This window comes from Lepidochelys kempii, chromosome 14 (assembly GCF_965140285.1).
Source record: "Lepidochelys kempii isolate rLepKem1 chromosome 14, rLepKem1.hap1, whole genome shotgun sequence".
Taxonomy (NCBI): Eukaryota; Metazoa; Chordata; order Testudines; family Cheloniidae; genus Lepidochelys; species Lepidochelys kempii.
Genome location: NC_136393.1, coordinates 13,647,948 through 13,672,338, shown reverse-complemented (window position 1 = coordinate 13,672,338; position 24,391 = coordinate 13,647,948). Strand labels below are relative to the sequence as shown.

Here is a 24,391-nt window from a genome sequence, read left to right as displayed (position 1 = left end):
GTTCCCTGCAGCACCTCCTCTTGGCTGGGGTGGAGATTTCTCTATATCCGGAGTATCCCCCTCAGCCCTGTTCCCTGCAGCACCTCCTCCTGGCTGGGGTGGAGATTTCTCTCTGTCTGGCATATCTCCCTCAGCTCTGTTCCCTGCAGCACCTCCTGCTGGCTGGGGCGGAGATTTCTCTATATCCGGAGTATCCCCCTCAGCCCTGTTCCCTGCAGCACCTCCTGCTGGCTGGGGCGGAGATTTCTCTATATCTGGAGTATCCCTCTCTGCCCTGTTCCCTGCAGCACCGCCCATTGGCCAGGGAGATCAGTCACAGAGGCTTGATCGTACATCGCTAACGCGTGTGTGGTGAGGGGGAGGCAGCTCTGACTGGCCGGTGCGTCTGTGTTAATGGTGCTGCTGCGTGTTTCAGGCTGGAGGGTTTTACAGCGCAGAGGACGCAGACTCCTACCCGACAGCCAAGTCCAAAGAGAAGCGGGAGGGGGCCTTCTGCGTGTGGACGGCAGAGGAAATACGGCGCCTCCTTCCAGAGCCTGTGGAGGGGGCCTCGGAGAGGAAGACTCTGGCAGATGTGTTCATGCATCACTATGGGATTAAGGAAGGTGGGAACGTGAGCCCAGCGAAGGTGAGCTGGGAGAGGGGGCCTGAGGCTATGGGGAGGCAAATGGAGGCAGGGAGAGAGGGACATGGGGGACACTGGCCTCTGAACTGTGCGGACAGGTGTAGCGAAGGGAGAAGGATTCCAAAGTAGCTATATGGGCAGGGGGATTCTGGGAAGGCGTATGGAGATATTGGCAGTTAGCCATACTGGGAGGGGATGATATGTGGCAACTGGGGGTACTGGGAGGAAGTGACTCTAGCAGCTGGGGATACTGGGAAGACACCGTGTGGAAATATTGGCTGTTAGTCATTGGTAGCTGTGGTTATTGGGAGGAAGCCGCACTGGCGGCTGGGGATACTGGGTGGGAGTGGTGCTGGCTGCTGGGGTCCGGGGAGGGAGGTACTGCTAGCTAGGGGTCCCTGGAGAGAGCCATCCTGGGGGTGGGACGCAGTCACTCACTTGAGTTTGTGATGGGAGGCCATCCTAAAAAGCACGAGTGTAGGCCCGGCCGGGGGTGCAGCCTTGTTTGGTCCCTGAGGCGGGAGCTGTGATGCCCCTGGCTCCTTGTTTCAGGACCCGCACCAGGAGCTGAGGGGGCAGAACGTGCTGATTGTGCAGTATTCCCTGGAGCTGACGGCAGCCAGGTTTGGGCTGGGCCTGGAACAGCTCAAGATGATGCTGGTGAAGAGCAGAGAGCGGCTCTGCGAAGCCCGGGGTCACCGACCGCGCCCACATCTGGACACCAAGATGCTGGCGTCCTGGAACGGTGAGAAGGGTCCCTCAGGCTCAGGGGAGTCGCTGGGTGTGAAAGGTGCACAAGACTCGCTGGGAGTGATGTTCAGCCAGTGCTGGGCTCACATCCCTAGATGCACTGGCTACAGAAGCAGCCAAGAGGCCTTGTCTAAATCTCTGGAGAGGAACCATAGTCCGGGGCTGGATTACAGAGTCTGGGGTCCTAGGCCCACCCCATGACATGGGACCTCCCTTACCCCCCAGTGAACTGGGGCACTGCCCCCAAGACATGGCTCCATGCCTCATTTGGAGGGCTTGGGCCAGCTCACATCTCTCTGAGCTGTTGTTTCAGGCTGTGTGCAGACTCAGGCAAGCATCAGTCACACTTGGGTCACACGGTCAAGCTTTTCTCCACAACCCCGAGGGCTAGGAGCTTAAGTTTTTTTTAAAAAATGAAAGCTGAGATTTGGCTGTTATCACATGACTCCAGGAGCCAGGGGCCTTGTGCTCGGACCTGTGAGGCCAAGCTCTAACCCAGCGCTGCCGTAGTCTCATCTGCCCAGGAGCGGGCAGCCCATCCAGACACTGAGATCAGTTGAGAGAGTGATTTGAGGGCTCTTGGAATTAACTGTCCCAGGAGGTGCTGCAAGAAATGAGACAGGGAAATACCCTGGGCGTAGAGCAGTCTCAGGCCCAGCCAGCAGGAGGCAGTGCAGAGCCTAGAGTCCCTTTTGGACCCCTGAGTTCAGTGCCTTTAGGCCACAGTCATGGACGAATTCTCTCCCTTGCTCCCTGTTTGGACTTGTCCTTCGGCTCTGCCTCCTGGCCTGCTAGTCCCTGGAGGGACTGGTCCAGGGCCCTGCAGAGCCTTCCAGTGTGGGGGTAGGGGGTGGGAGGTATGTCAGGCTGCTGGGGCATCCTGGGCACACAGCGGTGAGGGGCGATTGCTCGAGGGGTCCCTGCATTTGTTACTTCACAGCCGAGAGCCAGCCCTGCCAAGAGGTCTTGGGCTGGGAGCTCAGCAGCGACTCCATTCCATCCTTCTAGCCCCCAGCCCCACTTCCCCTTCCCCAGCCCCGTCATGGGCTTTCCTTGCATCCCCGCCCCCGACTGCCCATGGCTTTCCCTCCACCCACCCCTCGGACCCCTTCTCCTGCTAGTGATCCCTGCCCAGCTCTGCTGGGCTGTGACCTTTCTTCACCTCTGGGGCATCTCCAGCGCCCTGGGTCAAGCTGAGAGGCCCCCCGGGAGCATGGGCAAGGTGAATTCTCCCTCCTGGGAAGGCGTCTGGCAGGACAGTGCCCCTGCCTCTCCTGCAGGCCTGGCGCAGGCATTGCCTTTGTTCCCAGGTGCTGCTGAGCTACTTCCTCTCTGAAGCTCTCCGCCTCCCGGTGGCAGAGCAAACCCAGGGAGGGGGCACTCAGGACCGCTTCCCAGGACGGTTCTCCCATTTGCCAGCAGGGGGCAGCAGAACCTTTCTCCGGTTTTTAGGGCAACCTTTGTAAAGGCTCCTTAACACATGTAAACGGTCAAAAGTGTCCGTGTGGTGCCATGGGGCTGAGATGTCACGAGTTCAAGTCCCAGGCTAGGATCAGAGCCCATGGCCAGCACTGACACTGCTAGCTGGCATGGGAGTGGAGGGACCAGGTGTCTGTCTGTCGCTGGTACAAACCCAGGTGTCCCATGGTAGGTAGTAACCTCTGTCCTGACCGGCGTTCCCTCCCAATGAATCAGGCTGCGTGCGAGCTCTCCCGGAGTCAGAGTGGCCGCTGCGCTTGTCTGTCATGACTGCACGGCATGGCTGGGCTACCGCAGATGGGAGAGACTCCGTATTCCACCAAAGGGGCATTTCGGAGCTTTTTTCCTGGCAGCTGCCACTCTGATGAGATGTGACGTTCTCGGTGGCTCACACTGGTTTCCAGGGGCTGGGGCCTGTCCTGCTTTCAGCCCCGCTTCAACCTCAGCAAAGTGAAGCTCCAGGCGGGCTGTTTAAACAAAGGAGTGGAGATCGCTGGTCAGTCCATGGTCCCAGCTACACTCTGAGCGAGGCTCTGTTCTCTCCCTCTGTCCCATGTAGGCCTGATGATCTCGGGCTTCGCTCAGAGCGGGGCGATCCTCGGCAAGGAGGAGTACGTCAGCCGGGCCGGGCTGGCTGCTGACTTCCTGCGAGGCCACCTGTTCGATGCCAGCAGTGGCAGGCTGCTGCGGAGCTGCTACCGGGGCAAAGGCAGCTCGGTGGAGCAGAGGTGAGTGTGGGAGGAGTCGCTCAGCGTGGTGTGGGTGGGTGGGTATCAGCATAGAAATTAGGAGGCTGATTGTCTGTCCGATCAGTCTGTCCGTCTCTTTAATCTGCCTCATCTATTCTGCTGCATTTCGAAGGTGGCCATTGCTGTGGTGTCTGGGCTCTGGTTTCCGGGAGGAGCTGGTTTTCTGCGTCCCTTTGAGTGCCCTCTACCCCATTCACAGCTCCCCGCTTCGCAGGCCCCAGCCTTCCCCTTGGGGCCCCTCACCCTGCCCAACCTGCAGGCAGCCAAAGAGTCGCCTTGACCACGCCCCTCGTGGACTGCCCTCACTGCCCGTCTGGTGCTCCCCCCACCCCCGCATTGCCAGGCTGGGCGGGGAGAGGCAGCCCGGGGCAGGTCTGTGTCCCGCATGTGTGTGCTTGAGGTTAGATTAATTCAGCTCAGGGTGGATGGACTCCCAAGAGAGCTCAGAGGAATTAAGGTTAAATCCTCTCCCAGCTCTTTCTTATCTTTACCTTTCGAAAACACCTTCCCCTGCTGCCTGCGGAATGACAGCTGGGGCTGAGTACAGTGAGCGCCAATGTATGCACAGATTGAGATTGGGCAGGATCAGTAACAAAGCTCCATTTATCAAGGGCCAGTGCTAATCGCTGCCCAGAGGGAAACACTCAAAGGGCTTGCTCCAAACAGCTTCTGCTAACCCCCCACTCCCCCCTCTAGCCTCCCACGCCTGTGTGCCGTGCCTTTGACTGTGTCTCCCTCTGGGAGCTGGCCCCTCTCAGCCTCCCACTGGTGGCGAAAGGTTCCAGTTTCGCTTATGCAGGAGGGGCACGCGCTTTTGTGACAGATCCTCCCGTTGGCGACCCCTGCTGGCGTCTGGGAGGCCTTGCTGTGTTTGTTACATGCAGCTCCAGAGCGACACGCCCCGACACATGGTGTAGACATACAGAGCGGGTAGGCAGGGGCAGGCCCAGACGTGAACACACACACGTGCATGTGCCTATGAGCACACCCGCACATGTCGGTGCATATGGTGTACACGCGTGCGAGGAGCATGGACGCCAGCAGGTGAGTGCAGATACAGGTGCAGAAGTAGTACCTGCAGAGACCCTCACGACTCCCCCTTGGAGTCCAGGCACGGGGGAGCCGGCTGCATGGGCACCTTCTTAATATTTGCTAGCAGCGCCGATGAAACAATGGGACAACTGTGACAACAGATGCCAGTAGCTCCACAATCCGGATGGACCCCCTCACCCCCTCTTCACTTCTTCCTTCCTTGCCACTGCGCTCTCTTGGGCAAACACAAATTAGGCATGTGTCAACGGGGATGAAGACAATTTGAATGGCAGGTTATTTGCCTGGCTAACAACTGACTGCAGTGTGGGATGGGCGGCACACGTGTTTGTGGACCCTGTTATTTGCCTGGCAGGGCTCTGGGCTTGGGGGTGGTTGGGAGTACGAAAGTGATGCCAGGGAGTTGGGTCCCTAACTGTATTCCGTTCACCCTCCCCAGCACTGGGGCATCCATTTTGGGAGACAAGGCCTGATCCTGAGCACCCTCTTTTCTCACTGATTTCAGTGGGAGTTGAGGGGCTCTGACCTTGTGAAGTCAGAGGATCCGGCCCTTTTTATCGATTTCAGTATCCGGGTTGTTACTTTACTAGTCATGTGGGAGATGGCTGGGGACCATGTGCCGGCAAGAGGGTGTCAGGTTACAAATAATGGGCCAGATCCTCAGCTGGTGTAAACTGGCTTAGCTCCAGTAAAGTCAGTCTGCACTAGCTGAGGATCTGGCCCAATATCCTTCAGGTCATAAGCCGACCACAAGCTGGGCTCAGGAAGACCTCCACTCCATGGGGCAGTGTTCCCGAGTGCGGGTCATCTGCCTTCCAGTGTTAAGAGGGACTGTAGACCTGTTCCGGCGTGGTGGATCTCATGTTCTTCTGTCCCTCCCTTCCCTGGTTATCTTCACAGTGCTGTTCCCATTCAGGGCTTCCTGGAGGATTATGTCTTTGTGATCCAGGCTCTCTTCGACCTTTATGAGGCCTCACTGAACCAGAGCTGGCTGGAGTGGGCCGTGCAGCTCCAGCGCAAACAAGACGAGCTCTTCTGGGACTCCAAAGGCTTTGCATATTTCTCCAGCGAGGCTGGGGACTCCTCTCTGCTCCTCCGCTTGAAGGATGGTAAGTGCACCGTGGAGCCGGGCTGGGTCCCCAGACTCAAGCTGAGAATGAGGAAGTCTTGAGAACTTATCGTAATGTTGTGCTGGGCAAGGTCGTGTTTGTGTGTAGGACCTACAAGAAGCTGGGCTGTAGTTTTCCTTAGTTGTAGTCTTTGATTTCACCAAGAAGCGGAAATTGGGATGCCCCAAAAGCAGCAGAGTCCTCAGTGTGCTTTGTATGGTGGTGCCCGGCACTGGCAAACAAGGGGGAGCTGAGATGCAGGGCGTCGCCCATCGATGCTAGTCCTTGCTTGGTTGCAGAGGTCCTTGCAGGCTAACACGGTAATTCTTTATAGCTTTCCCAGCCTAGACAGTGAGTGTCCCAGCTCAGGCCTGGAGCCTGGGTCTCCAGCATGGCAGGGCCGGGCACTACCCTGCTGCCATGAGTTCCTGGCGTCCTTGGTAATGTCTGAAACAGGCCCCAGGAAAAGATTTCCCAGCCCCTGGATCTTTCATGCTTTGTCTGTGGCCCAGGTCTCAAGGCAGCAGCCTTCGCAGACATCTGCCCTGGGTGCGTCACAGAGCAGCAGCCCTGGAGAGGCTGAGCAGTGCCCGGCCCTGACACCCAGCACACTGACATGCTCCTTCGGCGCCGTCCTGCTGGCATGCCAGGCAGCCGTGCCCCTGTGGCAAGTGCTGCGCCTCAGGGGCACTGGGCTGCTTGGCTGACAGGCTCTTGTCCCCCTGTAGATCAAGATGGCGTGGAGCCCAGCGCCAACTCCGTGGCCGTTGCTAACCTACTCAGGGCAGCCTGTTACTCCGGCAACATGGAGTGGGTGGAGAAAGCCGGGCAGATCCTGGCTGCCTTCTCAGAGAGGCTGCTGAAGATCCCTGTGGCCCTGCCAGAGATGGCCCGAGCCACCGTGGCCTTTCACCGCACTCTCAAACAGGTAGGGACTTTGGCCAGTGGATCTGTGTGGTCAGAGACTCACCTGCTGCTTCCCCAGCACATCCTGCTCTGCCCTAGCATAGAGGCCCCTCCCCACACTGAGCAGAGCTCTGTAGCTTACAGGGAGTCTGATTGTCCTGGGTGGCAAGACGGCTGCTCCACGGCAGAGGCACGTGGTTTGTGGCTGTTGGCATGTGCCCTGGGGAAGGGAGGGGATTCTCTGCCTGGCAGCTCCTGTGGGGATACTAGGGTGTATAGGGCTGTAGGATGTACCTTGCATCCTGCAGAGAACCCCCAGGGAGGGAGGAGAGACAGCAGTGCCCTTTGGAGCCCCCAGCTGCCTGGGGCCTGTGTGCAGCCACTGGCCATGGCTTCCCCATTCGGGAACAGCTGGTGGCAATTCTGCTGTGTGTATCCCCAGGAGTCGGATGAGGCTGGTACAGTAAGTGACTGACTAGGAGTGACTGTGAAATCGCCCCGTGACCATTCCATGAACTCCTCCTTTGCTTCTCCATCTGTTTCCGGTTGGTTTGGTCCTTTGCAGGCTTTCTCCTCTCTGCCTGGAGGAAGACTAGATGGGTGAGAGGGGAGGGGCGAGGTGGAGATGAATGAATCACAAGGATGAGTGAGCCCATAGCATGGGGGATCCCAAAATGCTGCTTATTGCAGGGGAAGGAAAGAGTCATTTCCCCATCACTGACATGCAGCCACCTCTGGGGTGCCACATGACAGCAGGGAGACAGCACTCAGCAGCACTTCAAAGCAGTTTGGGACAGGAAGTGAAGGACAATTGTGACAGCAAGAATCCAGTCACCTGACTTAGACACCTTCCTTTCTCCACGGTTCCTTGTGTCCCTCTGCTTTCCCCTCCCACCTAGTCCTTCCATCCTGCCCTTTGCCCTCTCTCCCTCTGCCGGGCTGAGGATTGAACGCATGGCATGGCTGGCCTGCTGTATCTCAGTCCTCCTGTCCCGGGGTATGCACTCACCGTTACCTGACGGAGTGGGGGAGGAAACGTTCCCTGGGGCGCCAGAGCTGCCTCCTGCAGGGTTTGGGCACCTTCCTCTGAGGCCCCGGGTCCTGGCCACTGTTAGAGAGACAAGCCTGGGCCGGATGGTACTCGGCTCTGATCCCGCCTGTTTCCATTCACCTTTGCATTCCTTTCTCTGCGGACAGGTCGTTATCTGCGGCGCCCCAGAAGCAGAAGATACTAAAGATCTGCTCCGCTGTGTGCACTCCATCTTCGCTCCAAACAAGGTACCCACCCTCTCCACAGCCTGCCAGCCAGCCCCGGTGCCCTCTGGGCCCACAGCCTGGTTCTGCTTCTCTGCCTCTCTTCACACCGGGCAGTGGCTCTCTGCAGCGTGCTGGATTCCTGATGCTCTCTCTCCCTCACCCACCCTTCCCCTTCTCCCATCCACACCTCTCTTTTAAAGGGGTGCCCTACTTTCCCCACACGCCCTCCAGTTGCTGTGCCTTGTTTGTCAGCTTGGGAGGCAGGGATCATGAATCCCATTCCCTGGGCGCCTCTCCCTGACACAGAGAAATGGCTGCAGAGGCTCTTTCTGTCAGCCTGTACCCGGGAAATGAATTGTTACAACACAGCATGTGTGTTTACACGGGACTCCCAGAGAGAGACGCTTGTTCCAGGGCGAACGTGCCCGGCCTGGCTGTCAGCACTGGATTGCACATGTATCTAGGTTACTGAACTCAGCAACACAACTTCTGCCTGGAAATGCAACATCTTCTTAGCTCCCTCCCAGCCCCACACCCTCAACAGGAACCCTGCAGACTCCCCCAGAAGCTCCTCTGTCTCCTCTGATCCCTCAGTTCCTGTGCCAGGAACCCCCCCCAGAGCCTAATGTCCTCTTCCACCCATTCGAATCCCCAAACCTCCCTTAGATCCTCCCTCAGCCCCAGCCCCCTGAGACGCGCCCAGGACCAAGATCCGTGCATCCACTCTCAGGTCCAGGAGTTCCCATGAGCCCAGTGCTGGCCCCGCTTTCCTCACTCCCAAGTGCCTTGTGCTGTCCGTGCTGTGGGCTGAGGGCAGTCAGCTCTGCGCAGCACAGTTGCCTTGGGCATGGGGGTTTGTCATGCACTGGCATGTTGGATGCAATCCCTTTAGATGTTAAATGAGCCCCTGGTGCTCGGCTGTTCCTTGCAGTTAGCGGTGACTGTATTTTAAGGCATTCCCCGGTGGAGGGTGAGTACGAGGTGTAACATCTTCCCACCGCTCACCTCGTGTTCTGCTCTCCCAGTGGAATGGAACTGGTTCGTCACTCCTGACTAGGGCTGTGTGACTCTGCCTGTCCCGGCGTGGCTGGGAAGGCGCGCTGAGCACCCCGGCGCTGCTGCCTGGGGTTGGGAGTGGAGCTGTCGGATTGGTGTGGAAGAGACAGAAATCCCTCCGAACAGCACGACAGCTGAGCCCCGTGGCAGCTGTCACATTCAGCCGGCAGCGTCTCTGCCCTTTTGATTGACAGCTTGCTTACTTGGTAACATGTCGAGCTGAACGAAACAGGGCAGAAGAGAAGGGACGGGGTCAGTGCCAAAGGAGAAGAAAGTTCGTAGCTATGAACAGCTGAACTGGGTTCATCTCTGACAGCAGCAGTTCAGAGCCCTAGTGCCAGGAGTCGCACGCCTAACCACACACTGGAGTGCGACTGGCAGGAGTCACACGCTGAGCCACGTGTCAGAGCACTAGTGCCGGGAGTCGCCCGCCCAGCCGCCCGCCGGTGCCGGGAGTCGCCTGCCCAGCCGCCCGCCGGTGCCGGGAGTCGCCCGCCCAGCCGCCCGCCGGAGCGCCGGTGCCGGGAGTCGCCCCCCCAACCGCCCGCCTGTGCTAGGAGCTCTCCGTGCACTTCAGGTACAACACACTTGCTCTCTGCATTGTTCCTCGTAAGAGCCCTGATCTGTTAGCAGACTGGTTCGACTCGGTAAGCTCAGTCACTGTGCACATCCTAGCCCTGCAATAATCCCAGTGAAGTGAAGAGACCCACGGCACTCCTGCAGGATCTGAGTCCTGCCCGGTGTGTGTGTCTGGCAGGACCCCGCAGCCATGACACTCTCTGCAATGGCTTTGGTGCAGGCCATCACTGCCCCGCAATCTCTCCCTGGCTCCCCAGGCCCCATCCATGCAACTGGCGTTGCCAGCCAGTCACTGGCTCCAGTAAGTGACTCTGGTCTGTGTCTGTAGCAATCCCGTCATCTCCTGGCCTTTCTTCCCTGCGTGGGAAGGTCGCCATCCAGTCTACACAACAGCCCTGTGCCCCTCCCTGGGATCTGCCACAAGAGCTAATGTGGGCAGCATGGATACGTGCCAAGGAAGAGTCAGCCTGGATTTACTCAGGGCCGCAGCGGCTCGAGGACCTCCAGGGTCGGGGGTTGCAGCAGTGAAAAGTGGGGTTTTTGCGGGGAGCCAGTGGGTGGTGCTGGCTGAGTGTCAGGTGTGACGCAAGGTGGCTGGGCTTGCACAGGTTCAGCTGCCGGCTGGGCTGCCTCCCGCGGGTGGGTGAAGGCAACCACAGAGTGTGCCCTCCCTTGGGATGAATCTCCTGTGGGCACAGGAGGTGAGGAGGTGTAATGAAGGGAACGTGGCTCCTGGTTGCTCAGAGCCTGTTCTTCTCCTGCTGGCTCCAGCATCTCTCTGGTGCTGGCTCCATGACAGGCTGGCCTGTCCCATGGCTCCAGTGTGCCCTGGCCAGTCCTTGTTCTGCTCGCGGGGTTTCTTTCTGTTACCAGCTTTATTCCTCCCTCTCTCCCTTGGAAGGATTAAAGCCAGTGACCCACTTTGCCGGAATTGAACGTACTGGGTTGGCAGCAGGAGGCTGAGTCCTCTGGTGCCACTGTTAATAAATTACTCCCTGTTCAACAGCTGTGCCAGCCTTTGTTCTCTGCAACCTGAGCAGGTTCTGTGAGGGGGACTCGGACAACAAACCGACCGGGGAGCGCGAGCAAATCAAATGGCAAAGAAATTCACTTCCTTTCTCGCTGTTTAATTCAGTTGCCTCCAACTGCAACATGGAGCTTTGGAAGTCAAAGCCCAGCTGTTCGAGACATTCACTCCAGCACTGCAGAGATAGATGGTGGAATATCTCTTGGTAGGGGCGATGGAAGCTCCCTAAAAGTGGGAGGGCCACCAGTGTCCGAACTGTGGCCCCACCCCTTCCCCCGAGGCCGTGCCCCCACGTCGCCCCTTCTCTGCAAGGTTCTGCTCCCATGCCACCTCTTCCCCCCAGGACCCTGCCCCCACTCACTCCTCTCCCCCCCCCGTCCCCCGCATTACTTGCCCTTACGTTCAGTAAAAAGTGATGGGACCATGGCCCTCTGCCCCCAGCGTCCCTGCCTCTTAGGTTTGCCTTCCCTGCAGTACGAGGCAGGAAAGAGCAGGAGGAAGATTGGTCCCTGGAATGGGTTTCACGTCAGAGCCTGGACTTGTGGAGATAGTTAAAATACCAAAGTGTGGGCTTCTTGGCAACTGCCCACACATTCCATGTTTGGCCTAGTCACTGGGGTTGTCAAAGGATTGTGGGCTGTGACCTCAAAGGATTGTGGGATTGGGAGCAGGGTAAGAAACTGCAGCTGGTTTTTGGTTGACGAGTGGAGGAAGGCTGAGAATTTTTTGCCCAATTGTTTGTCGGACACAACTATTAGTGCACAAAGAACCCAGCAGCCATGTCTGTTTTTAGCAGATTGGTTAGCAGAACCAATGCAGGTGCCCGCCTCCCCCCGCCCCCATCCTTTAACAACAGCTGTCGCTCTTGTGCTCCCGTTGATCTCCTGGGCCCTTCCCTTTCCCTGCCTTATAGAAAGGAGCCTGAGCAGGGTTGCACCTGGTGATGGATTTGGTTTATCCTCTTTGTGGTTCTATCTGACTCCAGTCCTGCCGATGGATATTGAATTAAACTACATGCTAGTGTTCTATTGCATGGTTCCCATTTGGTTCTCGGTGAAAATCATGGCACTAAAACACTCCTTCCCTATCCTTCTAAATAAATGTTGCCTCTGACATGATGTGTTATTTCCCCGTTGCTGCATCACATCCCAGTCTCTAGAATCACTTTGCAGAATGGAGGGAGAAAGAACTTGCTTTGGAGTCTTTCCATGTGTCTATAAAAGATTCCAGGCAAAAGAGCACAGAAGCCCTGGAGACTGACTGACTGATTAAAGCAGAGACAAGGACAGCCTGAGCAGAGAGAGGGCTGTGCTTTGAAATTAATTTTCAGTGCTTTTTAGAATAGCAAGGTATGAGTTGCTAGTTCCTGAGCACAACCAGTGAAAAGAACAATGGCATGGCTGAGATGCAAGCAGAGGAATGGGCAGCAGCCTTGTGCCACTCAGGATATAAACAATGACATGTAGGAGAACACACAGGAAATGACAACAGCCTGTTGAACAGGAAGAGAAATGTGACATCATCAGAATGGGGAGTTGACTTGTCAATGATGTCATTCGTAGCACTGTGCAGAGGATGGAAGCTCTGTTTCATGAGGATTACGAGATTTTGAAACTTGGTTTAAGTTCTCCTCAGAACAAAATGCAAACATTTCAGAATTCTCCATGAAGAAAAATTTAATTTCAGATCAGTTGAAATGTTTTGTTTCTGTTTCTATTTGAATATCATAATCTCTAATAAAATTCAAAATTAAAACACTTTGAAGCAAAAAGTTGTTCCCGGGTAAATAATCAAACCTTTTTGTTTTGAGAACACCGAAACAGGATTCTTTGATGTTGGCAGAACTTTTTTCCCAGATTTTTCTCCACAATGAAACTTCTATGAAATCAACATGATTTTGTGAAGCGTTTTGATTTTGATGTAACTTCATTTTCCAATGGAAAATGGTTCCGTCCAAGGTCTTCTGACTGCCAAGACTGTAACAGGGTTCAAAAAAGAACTAGATAAGTTCATGGAGGATAGGTCCATCAATGGTTATTAGCTAGGATGGGCAGGGATGGTGGCCCTAACCTCTGCTTGACAGAAGCTGGGAATGAGTGACAGGGGATGGATCATTTGATCATTACCTGTTCCGTTCATTCCCTCTGAAGCACCTGGCATTGGCCACTGTCGGAAGACAGGATACTGGCCTGTGGACCTTGGGTCTGACCCAGTATGGCTGTTCTTATTAGTTGGGGATGCAAGAGGGGTTCTTGTCAGTTTTCTATAGGGATGGGCCTAAACCAGAACCCTGGATTCCAACCTGCCTGAAGCTTTGGAAAGTTTGGATCAGAACATCTCAAATTACACAGACCTGGGTCCATGTCTCCCAGTGCTGGTGTCTTCAGCGAACGAGGTACTGCGCCCTGCTCAGCCTCTCTATAATGGACGGGATGTCAGAGGCCTGCATCCACCCTAGTGACAGCTGCCTCTCTCTCTGTTGTCTCCAAGGTCTGGAGTGAGAGATCCTGGCTCTTCCACATGTGATTGACGCTGACAAGGAGACAGAGCTGCTGAACACAAGCACCTCCTGGATTGTCATATGAGGGCTTACCTGATGCCAGGCTATCTCCTCACAGTTTGGTAAAACAGGGCTGAAAGCAGAAGAATTGGAGCTGAAGTGTCCTAAGTATCTTCTGACTTGCTAGCTCTGGGCTGCGGCCAGAGCCTAAGCCAGGTGCGATGTCTCTGCTGCCACCGGAGGGAGAGAGGCAGGTGCTGTCCCTGCTGCAGCTGAGAAGTTAAGTGCCAAGGAAACTCCAGGCAGGAGCCCGAAGAAAGATGCCTCCATGCTGCTGGGTCCTATGCATGTGGCAGGGTTTGCTGCTGCTGGGGCTTTTGACACAGTATGCTGCTGAGAGGTGCCAGACTGTCAGCCCTAGGACTGGCGTCCTCTGATTGTGCCCAGAATCGGCAGGGCAGGCAGCAGCAGTCCAAGCTCCCTGATGCCATCCTGCCTGCGTGCCTCTGGTCTGATCTGCAGAAACCCACCTCTGAGGACGAGAGACGTGCTGTTAACTAAGGCTCCATGGCCTTCGTAAGTCCTGGGCACTGTTCCCTCTGAGCTGTGTGCGTGTGAGCCCGCACACCGATCCGAAAGCCCGCACATACGGCGAAACACCGCGTGCACAACAAATGAAATGCTACATCGGAGCCAGGCCGAAATATCATTTACGGGCGACTTTTGACATTGTTCGCCCACCATCTATCAACACAGCCAGATTCTCCTAGCCGGCAAGGGGGGGAGGAAAGGGAAAGGAGGTTAAATTTCCTTTTTTCTAAGTATTTAAAGATGACATCTATAAAATAACATGGTATAAAACTATTATCACAAATTGCAAATTAAAACTTTTTAACTGTATAAGCATTTTACTCGCTTGGGCGCACTTGCCTTATGGCGCACAAATTTGAACTCTTCTTCAAAAATTTGCACAGAAGAAATTTTTCACATACAAGGCCTGTCAAAAATTAGAGGGAACATTGGCCCCGGGTCACCACAGGAACTGGACTGAGATCATCAACTCATTTCCTAGCCACTTCTAGTCATGACCAGCCAGGGCTGGGTTCAGCAGAATGACCTGGCAGTGAAAGGCTCTGAGAGGTTTAATGAGCAGCTGCGGGGTGTCACGCTGGTCGCAGGTTGCAGACTCAAGGGGCCTGTCTCTCCCCTGCCTACTAGAGGGGGACAGAGTGCTAGGTTACACTTGCACCTCAGGCCCCATGCAAACGCTACCAGGGGTTGCAGTCCGTGCCCACTTTGCACCAGTGTCCATGCCTGCCCCAAGCGCAGGGCAGGGAGAACGAGCCCCAGGAGAGTTCCCGCAGGGAGGATAAAGCTAGTCCTGGATACAGGCTTGCCTTGAAGTGGGAGCAGAGTCCCAGGTTCATCCGGGGAGCGGGTTGGAGGGCTCCATTCTCCCCAGGGCAAGCAGGGAGCGCGAGCCCTGTGGAACCCCATCGCAGAGCTTGGCTGAGTGTGGGGCATGGAGTGAATCCAGAGCTGGGGCACTGCTGGCTGGGGGATTTCAGCACGGCTTCCCCCTGGGATCCCTGGATGTGCCTGGCCTCTCCCGCCCTCTGTGTGTGGCGCCCATTACTACTCTTGCCAGTTAACTGGCTCTTTTTCCCCGGCCCACCTCAGCTAAAGGAGAGGAGAGGCAAAGCCTTCCAGCCACACTGCTCAGGATTTGGACAGGCTCAGACACCAGGACCCCAGAGCAACTTTCCTGTCCAACGAGACGTGTGGAAGCCTGGGCCCAAACTGCCTTTTCCCCCTTCAGGAGGCCGCTCGCCCAGAGCGCCTAACAGGCGCCTCTGCCCTTTCCCGGTCCCCTCCCACCACTCTCCATTTCTCCACCCCGTTCTGCAGCGCTTGCCTCTCTTGCCCTGGAGACGGCAGAGCAGCTGTGTCAGGAGTTTAAGAGACGTCAACATGACACCCCCGCCCACCCACCCATTGCTGGCAGGTTGCTGGGGGCTAGCCTGAGCTGCATTGATGTAATTAACTAGGTCGTTCCAGTAATTAATTCCTCGCAAACATCACAGTGAAATCCTTGTCGTAGTGAGGTTGAGAAAGCTGGTGAATTTACATTTGATACCAGTGTTGGGGGCGGGGGGGCGGCTGCTGTGTGAGGAGAGAGGAATCAGTGAGTGCCGCAGAAGGACGGGTTCATTTAACCCTTTGCTGTGCTGAGCTGGGGTGGCAGGGACCCAAGTCTGGAATCTCAGGTCTGTCATTTTGTATGGTAACATTTCAGGCCAAGGTGCATGATAATCAGGGATTAATAGCGACAGCATCCTTTGTTTATCTAGCATCCTTCATCCCATCTTTAGACACTTCACCAAGTGATAGAAGATGTGGAGCCTAAAGGCTCACTTCTCTTCCCCTCCAAAGTGCAGCCTACTCGGGGGCAGAGCACGGCATCTCTTTAGCAGCCATCAGGAACGCTACCCAGCAGCTTGGGAACAAGAACTCTTGGTTGTAGTGAGTTGGGGTCGTGCAGCCTGTTCCTGACCTGCTGCTGATTTGCATTGTGACCCTGAGCAGGTCATTTCCCTGCTTTGTGGCTCAGTTTCCCCTTGGAGAATGTTGCTAACGGTCCTTTATCTGCTGTGATGCTTGCTCTTAGAGTCACCCCCACCCTTGTAACACGCATTGAGCTCAAAGGAAGCTGCATCTGTACAGTTCTTGCCGTTACTCTTTCAAGGGTCCCTGCATTCAGTAGGCCGGGGGTCTCAGGCTGCCCCATGTGGTTGTGTGGTTATTATTGTGCTCTCTGAAAGGGGTGGATGAACCCTTCATTGAGGTCTCCTCTGACTGTCAAGGTGGACTAGGCTTGGGGGGGCTCTTGCTGATTGGCTAGAAGGGGGGAGTGCAGATTTTACCTGTGAGCTGCAGCCCTCCTTGCACTGACCTGCTTAGAACATGCCCTGGATTCCCCACTGCTCCGTGCCAGCAGGGGCTGGTGGACTAGGGAGGAAAGAGACGTTGGTGTCTTTTCCTCCTAACCTTACCCAGTGCTAGGGGCCAAAGGCAGTGTCCTGACGGTGGCAGGCAGATTTCAGTCACTGCCAGAGGCAGGCATGGGCCTGGGCCTGAGCCTGCTCCTGGGTTAATTCCCTGGCCTGCTAAAGGCCTGCGGGGTAATTATGAAGGATTTCATTATCTCCTCTTCCATGGAGCGCTAACACGCCAGCCTTGCTTTGTCCTGGCCCAGCCAGAGGACCTCAGGGAGGCTGCGAGAAAATGAATAATGAATTTCAGATTAGATATGAATTGGTAATTAATCACTCCTGGAATTAATTCCAGACAAAGCCAGTGGGGCACTGGGGGGAGGCAGGAGGGGGGTTGGAGAGAAATGATGCCAATCCTGAGCTGAAGCCAGAGGCAGGGAAGGGGGCCCCTCCAGCCAGGGAGGGGGCAGCTAGCTCCAGGCCCCTGTGGAGGAGATGGGAGCAGGCTGAATGGAAGGCGCCCTGGGAAAGAGAGATGGTCCATAGGAGGGCAGCAGTGGCCGCTGTGTGACGAGGGGGCCTGCTGCCCAAATGGAGGGGAATGGGGCAGGACAGCTGTTGGGGGGAGGGCGGGAGTTTGGAGCATGTCAGAGAGAGGAGAGTGAGTGGGAGGCTAGCCGGGTCTGTGGCCTGGTTGGGAGGAGTCCGGGGCAAGCCCGAGGCTTTAGCAGAGGAGCTAGGAGATGTGTGTGGGTGGGGGGAATGTGGCTCGCAGGGTTTGAAGCAGGCTCAGTGCGATGTGGGTGGGGCTGCGCTGGAGGGGTGCAGTGTGTGTCAGTGGGTGGGATCTTTGCCTGCCTCTGGCGTGCGAGGGGAGTTGGTATGCGGTGGTTGGGGTGGAAGCTGACATGTGTTGTGTGGAAGCACGAGTTGGGGTGATGTGTGCAGCGATTGCTGCTCTAGGGTGTTGGATGTCAGTGCCGGGGGACATTGGTATGATCTGTGCTCTGCTTGCTGCATTTGGATGAGGGGTGTGTCAGTGGTTCTGTGTGTGTACGTGTGTTTAAGAACAGATGTGATCCGTGAGGGGGTTGGGGTCTGCTATTGCTGGGAGTGTGTGTGTTTAGGGGTTAGTGGTGTGATCAGTGTGATGGTGTACAGTTGTATTGGTGTGTGTCTGCGCTCAGGGGTGTGGGTGTGATGTGTGCTGTGGTTGCTGGGTTAGGGCGTGGGGCGTGGGTTGGTGTCAGAAGTATGTCTGCGCTGACTGCTGGGGTGCTGGGATGACGGGCCTGCTGGGCAGACAGTGCAGGAATGCCGCCCTTCTTTGCTGGCGTTGGAGAACAGGCTGGCTGGGGAAAACATGCGTCCTCCCGCCCCCTGGTAGCAGGTCCCGGCCCACAGCAAATGAGCGTGTGGGCGACAGCGAGCCAGGGCATTGTGGGAGAGCGCAGGCTCTGGTGGGGAAGGGTGATCAGCATTTTGGCTTGAAAATTGCCCGGGTGCCATGTGAACCACGAGTAAGGCTATGATTTTGTCGCGGAGGTCGCAGAAGATATGGAATCTGTGACTTATAGAGACCTCCGTGACTTCAGGCCCCCACTGGTAGGAGCTGCAGGGCCCCCGCCGCCCGTGGTGGCTGGGAACTGTGGGGCACTCCCGCTGCCTGGGGCTGTGGGGTACCCTGGAGATCCGAGAAGCCCTGGGCAGCAAGGCAGTGGGGGGAGGCCGCTGCTCTGAACCATGGGTGGTGGGGGCCCTCAGAGCTCCCCCCGCACCTGTCCAGGTGTGGGGACCCCGCAGCTCCCCATTTTGTCATGCATATTTTTTCTGAAAATCAGGGACAGATCACGGGCTTCTGTGACTTTTTCTTTATTGCCTGTGACCTGTCCATGACTTTTACCAAAAAGATCCGTGACAAAACCTTAGCCTTAACCATGAGCCACCTGTGGCAGGGTTGTTGGACTGCTTGACAGCCTCCCGGTGTCATTGGATCCTGCACCTGCCCTGCTCTGCCCCATGCCCCCTGGCTTTGTCCCCACCTCTGTCTGGCATGCTGGAAGATTTGTCCCCTTCTCTGGGCTCCGTGGGATCCCTAGTGTAGGGGGAAAGGGAGGCAGTGCTGAACATGCAGCCATTGGCCTGAGAGGGGGGATCGGTTATTTAGCATCTGCCACAGTTAGGAAAGTGGCTCCTTGTCGAGTGTCTCAGGGATCCGAGGGGAGTGTTAACTCTCAGGCCAGCTTGGGTCCGTCTGCGCTGTGGCTCTGACTCCTGCCTGCGGGAAGCTGGCATGGCTTAAAAGAGATTAATGCCGTTTGAGCTCAATTAGAGCAGCAAATTTGAAGCCTGCTGGGCAGCGGGGGTGTTGCCAGCAGCGCTGTTGATCACAGTTTGTTCGTTGGGTAAACAGGACTTGGGTGGGTTTGCAGCAGAGTTAGTCACTGCTGCAGCACACGGCCCAGCACCACAATGGGCCAAGCTGTCCGTGCGGCCGCTCCCAACTGGGAGCCAACAGGGAGGGGCTGTGCAGCTACACATACGAATAAGCATCGAGTCCCAGGCCGGGCAGCACCCACTGCACATGGTGCCCCCTGACGGTACCCCTCATTGCATGCCAGCACTTCCTTGCACAACACCCCTCGCTGCACACACAAGCCTGGGCATTACTCCCCCCTGCATGCCAACCCTGCCCGGGCACCCGCGCACAGTACACACCGAGCCCCCAGGCAGTACCCCTCACTGCACACTGAGCCTGCAGGCACCACCCCTCACTGCACACTGAGCCCTCAGGCAGTACCCCTCACTGCATGCCAGCTCCCAGCACTGCACACTGAGCCCTCAGGCAGTACCCCTCACTGCATGCCAGCTCCCAGCACTGCACACTGAGCCCTCAGGCACCACCCCTCACTGCATGCCAGCTCCCAGCACTGCACACTGAGCCCTCAGGCAGTACCCCTCACTGCATGCCAGCTCCCATCACTGCACACTGAGCCTCTCATGTGATACTCAGCAGTGCATGCCCAGCCCTCCCCAAGCACCACCCGTCACTACACCAAGCCCCCTGTGTGACACCCTTCACTGAACGCTGAGCCCTTACAGTATACCAACAGAGTGGCTTGAGTGGGGGTTGGCAGGGATCAGCACCTTCCAGGGTGGAGCCCTAAGTTAGCACAGATCAATGAGAGGAGAGTGACCTGCATTGAGGAGCCCTGGCCATATGGTCCTGCGCTTATTCTGGTCAGGAGGTGCCGTACGTTTTTGTTGCTAAGAGGGGAAAACAGGCGTTTAGGCCTCACGGGAGACATGCACAAGGGGAGGAGGGGTAGCAGGGTGGGTCAGGCAGGATACGCCATGTAGAGGGGGTGCAGGAAAGGGGAGAGGGCTAGAAATGGGGGTCCCACGTTCTTCTGGCAGCATTGGTTGGTCTGTAGGGTCCAGGTCTCTCTGGAATAGAAGCATAGGACTAGAAGGGATCATAAGAGTCATGTAGTCTAATCCCCTGCCAATGTGCAGGCTTTGTTGTGTCTAAACCATCTGAGACAGGTGGCTCTCCAGCCTCCTTTTGAGAACCTCCTGTGAAGGTGTTTCCATGACCTCCGGAGGTAGTCTCTGCCCTTGGTCTCCTGTTCTTACAGTTAGGAAGTTTTTCCTGAGATTTAATTTCAATCTGTTGTGCTGGAGTTTGAACCCATCGCCTCTTGTCCTGCCCCTGCTGGCAAGAGAGAACAACTTTTCTCCATCTTTTTTATGGCAGCCTTTCAAGAAGCTGGCATGTCTCCCCCACCCCCAATCTCCTCTCTTCCAAACTAAATATACCCAGGCCCTTCAGCCTTCAAAGAAGTGTTACAAAAAGTTAGTAAATAGCAGCAGTAAAGGGTGTGGGGATGTGATTGCAGGGTCTGTGCTCCATGAGACATGCCCTAAGATCTGTATCTGGTTCTCTTCACCTTCCATCCTCCCCTCTCCTAGCATGTGTAGGCGTGATACAGTTAGCACTTCCCACGGTGGGCCAGGGGAGCTGACTGGGTCTTGACTGTGTTCTCCCTTTCACTCCATCCCTGACTGTCTCCATCTCTGTGTATCCCAGGTGCTGATGCTGGCGGACGGGGACAGTACTGGATTCCTGTACCACCATTTGCCCTTCCTCTCCTCCCTGGAGAGGAAAGACGGAAAAGCCACTGCTTATCTCTGTGAAAACTTTGCCTGCTCCCTGCCTGTCACCTCCTCCCAGGAGCTGCGCAGGCTGCTGCTGCTGTGAGCTGTCGCCCCGTGGCCCCGCCGGGCACCCTGCCGTCTTGGCGAAGGTGGAAGAAAATAGACTAGTGAGACAGCCGCGGTGACTATGCATGGACACAGCGCAGAACTCTGCAATAAAGTCACCTTTTGCACAAGCCACTCCCTGGATTGATCTTAGTGAAACTGACAAGCAGTCACAGCCATCCATCCCTGCTGGCTCCCCACCACCCATCCGTGAGCAGCTCTGTCCTCTGAGATGGTTTTAGCCCTCCTGTTTCAGTTGTAACAGTGTCTTTCCTCCTCCTCATCAGGAAGACTCACACTCCACAGTTCTCAAGAGCACTGCCCATTTGGGGCTGATTATGTTCCTTGCATTCAAATCCCCAGGGACAGGTGCAGTTAGTTCTGATCTGAACCATGACCAGTTGAGTCAAATATGAAGAGTCCACATGCAGTGGAATCTAATCATAACAATGTCCAATCAGGTTGCTCCTTTTCCTAGGTAGATTTTGCAGCACCCCGGGCGGTGGCATTGTCCCTGTTTATGGAAACTGAGGCACAGAGAGATTCATCTGCCCAGATTACATAGGAAGAGCCAGGAATAGAACCCAGGAGTCCTGACTTCCCATCCCCCTACTCCAATGTTTCTCAACTGGTGGGTTGCGATCCCTGGGAGTGGGGTGGGTGTTGTGTAAGGCAATCCAGGGAGTGGGGGGGGACAGAGGGAGGCACTGGAAATTTTATTACAAATAAAAACAACGAAAGTCTCACTCCCTGCACAGCCTCCCCTTTCAATGTCAAGGATTCTCTGTCAGCCTCTCCAAACACACGCACAAATCAATTACACAGGCTTATTAGCACTGTTAGCATGAATACATTTTTACTCGTAAATGCAAGGAAGGTTACAACATTTTTTTTTTTACCTTAAATAAGGATCTGCCCTCTGAAAAGCACTGCCCTCCTCTAGCCAGTGTCAAGGGGGATGCGGCGGAGTGTCTAGCTGTGAACCGTCATGCGCAGCAGTGGCTAATTCCAGTGGGCCACCGGCAGTGTGGTCTAATTCAGGGGTCCTCAAACATGGTTCCCTGTGGCCCACCTGTACAGCTGCAATGGGTACTGCGCCCCGCTGTTAACACCACTATGAACAACTAGAACCATTAATAATCATTACATACAGCTAAACGATAACACTGTAAGCAAAGAATTCCCATGTTTCCTTTTCATTTGAATATAAACAGTTGTAAGGATAGAAATCCCTAGCAATATGCACTCAAAGACAGGCTTTAAGGTCTTTGAAACCAACAGGTTTAGTAAAGCTACACTTTAAAAAAACATGGAGACCAAAATGTGGTGTTCAAACAGGGCAAACAGTGCATAACTGTACCATGTACAAAACTGAATGAGCAACACAACATTAACAAAATTGTTAAAAAACCAGTTATTTGTTGATTTTAAACTTTGAACCCTATATTGTGTTTTCAATATTTTTTTAGTGTAAAATCTGAATTTCTGTGTTGTATAAGTCAAGACTGAACCCTACTCTCTACTAATTAGAAAACAATCAGATATTGTAAATAAAAATGCAAAATAACAGTTCTGTTATAACACACTGAGGCAACAGGTACTCAACCCGTCCAGTGAAAGAGAATCCAAACTTCAAGCATGCATCACCGTATTTTCTTACCACTTTATTTTTTTGGCTGGCTCATTTGTGTCACTGTAGATGGTCCAGGGCTTTCATCATCTTCTCCACCAGTGCATTCTTCTTGCTTCTGAAAAATAAATCCAGCCAGGTCAGATAGAAAAACTGCTTGCCGTTTTTACAGTTGTAAGTGGCAGACTGTGTGTACATTGCTAGGTTACCTTGCAGTGAAATGCATCATTGTACTCGTGAGAATTAAACTTGATTTATTGCAGCTTGGGTTTTTATAAATAAAGTTTTTTCTATACTCTGTCCAGCATATACAGCTCTAAACATTTCATTGCTGTAGCTTTTACTGACGTGAGTCACATGGAGTTAAAGATTTACTAAGAGCTTGACTGGAGAATATAGTTACGCCGGTGGACCATGTGGCACTGTGCAGCAGCCTTCAGTTTGGGAACCCTGGGTCTAATTCCCTCTGTCCTGGGGCGTGGGGGTCTTTAAGAATCAGTGTTGCAACCTGCAGTGACTGCTGATTTTAGTCCAGTGGGAGCAGATAGTTCCATTTCCCTCTTGCCACCACTGGGGACCAGCATATGTGCCTGGTTGGGGGTAATAGCGTCTCTCAGTTAAACGCTGACTCCCCCGGGGCTCAGAAAGTTCAACATGGGTCACTTTAAACACATGCTCAAACCATATAAGGTGGAAAATAGAAGCATGGCTAACTGGGTGCATGGTGCCTGGGGCAGGAGCGGGCTGGGACACTGGCTCCCATTAAAAGCAAAGTCCTTGTCAGGCCAGAGGAGATGTTGCCTTCAGTGCTGTGGAGGCTTCCTTGCGATCGTGCCCCCACACTGGTGGTGCAGGCAGGCAGTTCATTCCCACACCAAAGGCAGCTAGCAGAGCAGGCCGAGTGAGCAGGCGTGAAGCCTGGGAGGGTTCTTGGGGCAAGCCCCTCACAAGCAGCATTTGCCTGCTGCTGGGGCTGCTCTTGGGAGCTGCAGCTGTGTCAGGAAAGCAGGGGGAGAAGTAGTCAGCACTCGGACTTCCACCTGTAGCACTGCTTGATCTCCCCTTGGCTTTTCCCTTCTCTGTAGCTCTCCCATCTGCTTCGCCTCTCCTACTCCTGGGCCGGCTCTCTGCCTAATTAAAGGAGCCAGGAGAGATTTATGGGCCTCTAACCGTCACCATGGAACAGGCTGTGATGGAGGGATGCTACTCTAGTAACTAACCCTACTGGGGCTGACCTGCTACCTTTGTGCTGGCTAGTACCATAGGTACAGACACAGCCCAGTGACAGGGTTACTCATGGGAGCAAGGGGCCTGAGTAAGTGTAGCAGAATGGGGCCCACCGTAAGAGAATGAGGACCTGATACATTGGCCTGACCATCATCCTGTCAGCCCTGTTGTCGCCTGCGTGATACCAGTCTCAGCTGCTTGACCCTTGGACTCCCAGCTCAGCTCCTCAGGAGCATGTTCACCTATGAGGGATGGCTGAACAGGAGGCAGAAAGGGGTGGGGAGAGCGTGACACTGGAGAGAAGAGGCAACGACTCAGCTGGGAACGTGGTACATGGAGAGAGGTGTGGGGTCTCTGAACCCTGCGGCTGTTCCTGCAAGGGAACTAGCGAATGACATTTCTGGACCCCGTGACAACAGCCTCGCTCCCCGCCTAGCAGCTCTATTTGAATTACATGCTGCATACCTGGAGCTCGGCTGACCCTGGTGACTGAGCAATTTGCTTCAAGAAGTGCCAATCAAAAGGAGATTAGAGCAGCCTGATGTGCCCCCACAAACTAACAGCCAGCAAGAGAGCCCGCAGTGGACACCAGGCTGTGGGAGCTGTGGGCAGTGCATCCAATGTAGCTGCTGACAGGCTGTTACGACTGAAACTTTATTGCAATGAAACCAACACTTAGCACTTACAAACAGGTGAATAACACTCTACCTTTCCAAGGTGTGGCTGGGGATGACACAGACGGAGAAGCCGAGGCCCAAAGAGGCCCAATGGCTTGTCCCTGATCACAGAGCAAAGCAGAGTTGCTGACTCCCCATTCTGGGGTCAGTCTGTTAGACCAAGGGTTTCACTCTGCAGACCAGTGTGTGGGAGAGAGACTGTTTTATTGACCTAGCTCCTGGCCACAGATCCCCTTTCAGGCAGTTCTTGAAATGTTCCATTCTGTGAACCATCAGGAGGGGCTGCTTGGACTATAATGCCCCTCAGAACCTTGAATTGCCTAACTTCTAGGCATACTCCAACTTCCTAGAGAGACCTGAGAGTATTCATTATATGTGCCTATTTATTCTCCATTCTGATTGGTTGAAATCGTCCTATAAACACCAGGCTGTAGGTTATAAAAGCAGGTAACAGCTCACTCTTCCCTTTGCTCAGAGGCAGGGATTTTGGAAGACAAGATGGCTGCCCGCCCTC

At 55.0% G+C, this 24,391-nt stretch overlaps 1 protein-coding gene across 3 annotated transcripts in view; it reads left to right on the top strand.

Moving 5' to 3' along the window:
- Positions 1-22,235, top strand: part of SPATA20 (spermatogenesis associated 20) — a 29,901-nt gene extending 7,666 nt beyond the window's left edge. For all 3 annotated transcript variants that reach the window (XM_073310383.2, XM_073310384.2, XM_073310385.2), the window contains 7 exons: positions 416-628; positions 1,178-1,370; positions 3,414-3,582; positions 5,554-5,762; positions 6,491-6,690; positions 7,866-7,946; positions 20,171-22,235. In XM_073310383.2, the coding sequence (XP_073166484.1) occupies positions 416-628; positions 1,178-1,370; positions 3,414-3,582; positions 5,554-5,762; positions 6,491-6,690; positions 7,866-7,946; positions 20,171-20,341 (1,236 nt within the window). In that variant the 3' untranslated portion in view covers positions 20,342-22,235. The remainder of the gene's footprint in view (positions 1-415; positions 629-1,177; positions 1,371-3,413; positions 3,583-5,553; positions 5,763-6,490; positions 6,691-7,865; positions 7,947-20,170) is intronic.
- The last annotated feature ends 2,156 nt before the right edge of the window (positions 22,236-24,391 follow it).